This window comes from Teleopsis dalmanni, chromosome 2 (assembly GCF_002237135.1).
Source record: "Teleopsis dalmanni isolate 2A chromosome 2, ASM223713v2, whole genome shotgun sequence".
Taxonomy (NCBI): Eukaryota; Metazoa; Arthropoda; class Insecta; order Diptera; family Diopsidae; genus Teleopsis; species Teleopsis dalmanni.
Genome location: NC_051847.1, coordinates 107,024,656 through 107,026,408, shown reverse-complemented (window position 1 = coordinate 107,026,408; position 1,753 = coordinate 107,024,656). Strand labels below are relative to the sequence as shown.

Sequence of the window (1,753 nt, the reverse complement as noted above, 5' to 3'; positions counted from 1 at the left end):
TTTGGCTGATCTTTACAACAATTTTTCCATATTATCTTTGCATTGCTTTTTCTTAAAAAATCTCTACCTAAGACTGCTTGGCTGCCCATAGAATCATCAGCAACTACATAAAATTTAATCATTACATTTTTTTTATTCAAAAATATCAAACAACTTATTTCTCCAACTATTTTTAATTTACTTTTATTAAGGCCAAAATATTCTACATTCGAAATTTCATTTAACTTTACCGCTTCCGGTACACAACATTTTTTCAAAAAACTAATTGGGCTGCCAGAGTCTATTAGGCATTCTAGAAATAAGGATACTTTATATAAGCCTATAATTGACATACGAAAATACCTTACATAATTATTTTGTTGTTCGTTGGCGTTGAATTTTTTACTGGGACAGACTGCAACCCGGTGTTCCAAACTACCGCATCCATAGCAAGCTCCGAATGGACGTTTCGGTTGACGACACTCAGCGGCAACATGCCCAGTATTACTGCAGTTAAAACATCTTAAGCCTTGCTTTACACGCCTTTCATTCGTCGACACTGTCCTAGCAGTATTTTGATTAACATCGCCAAACGCTGCTACCAATTTTTCTTTTGATTTGAACTGCTGCATTTTTGCAAGCATACGCAGTTGTGGATCACGTATTCCATCAACAATGTATTCAACTAACTCTTCTTCCGACATATTTATCAGTAATGATAAAACAATTTTATCGTTGTAATAATCAACAAATTTTTCATCATCGGACCACAAACGTGTTTCAAATTTGCGACGCAATTGAACAATACTCTCTTTTGAGCCAAATACGGAAATCATTTGTTCGATCAATATTTTACTGCTTTGTGTAAGAACATTTGGTGTAGAGTGGAGCCAATTTTGTACTCTACCTTTTGCTTTCGTTATAATAAGTGTTCGAACTACATTGTCTTCTAATTCGTAAGCTTTTTCTAACGCTTCAAGTTGCGTAACCCAAACATTAAAATTGTTACCATCGCATTCCGGTAAAAATTCTTTTAATATTATGAGCGGTACTTCTTTTCTTTGTACTGAATGTTTACATTCGCTTAAACTCGAAGTGTTTAATTGTAATTGAGTCATTTTCTTTGTCAATTCATTCTCTTTTTCAAACAGATCACGCTCTTTCTTAAGCAACTCAATTTCTTTTTGCATGAGTTGCATTTTTTTTATTTCTTCTTCTCTAATAGTAGTTTCTCTTTGCATTTTTTCTTCCTCTGTTTCTTTGTTATTCACTTCCTCCCTTACAATTTGATTTCGCTCGTTACTCACAATTTCACAATTTTGTACAACAGACTGCTCAACTGCTTCATCACATTCTGGCGTCACTGTTTTTTTTATGCTCATCGGCGCACACTCACTGCGAATATGCTGTGGCACTTTTGTTAAACGCGCAATCAACTCCGTTTTGTTTCCACTTACTTGCAACTTCAATTTTGTCAGCCAATTTTTTAGCTCCTCCACCGTTAGATCATCAAAACATAAAACGTCAGCTATGCCATCCATTCTTCACAGTTTTATATAAAAATTTTATATATATATATTTTATTACACACGGGCTTTAAAAAAAAATTTTTTTTTTTTTTTACCACTTCTGAATTTTAGTAGAAACAACCAACATCTACTTTGTTCGACGGTCGTCACGCCACTGTCTCTTTTATTATTCTTTCTCTTAATTCTACCTTAGTTTACATGTGTATGCTTAATTCTATCTTATGACTACAATACTTATATACTAT

The 1,753-nt window shown here is 33.5% G+C and overlaps 1 protein-coding gene across 1 annotated transcript; it reads right to left on the bottom strand.

Moving 5' to 3' along the window:
* Positions 1–201: 201 nt before the first annotated feature.
* LOC119675338 lies at positions 202–1,520 on the bottom strand. The gene is made up of 2 exons (XM_038086530.1): positions 348–1,520; positions 202–292 (listed from the first exon to the last, which is right to left on the bottom strand). Exons 1-2 carry the CDS (start codon positions 1,518–1,520, stop codon positions 284–286), a joined length of 1,182 nt encoding a protein of 393 aa, XP_037942458.1. The 3' UTR covers positions 202–283.
* Positions 1,521–1,753: the final 233 nt, after the last annotated feature.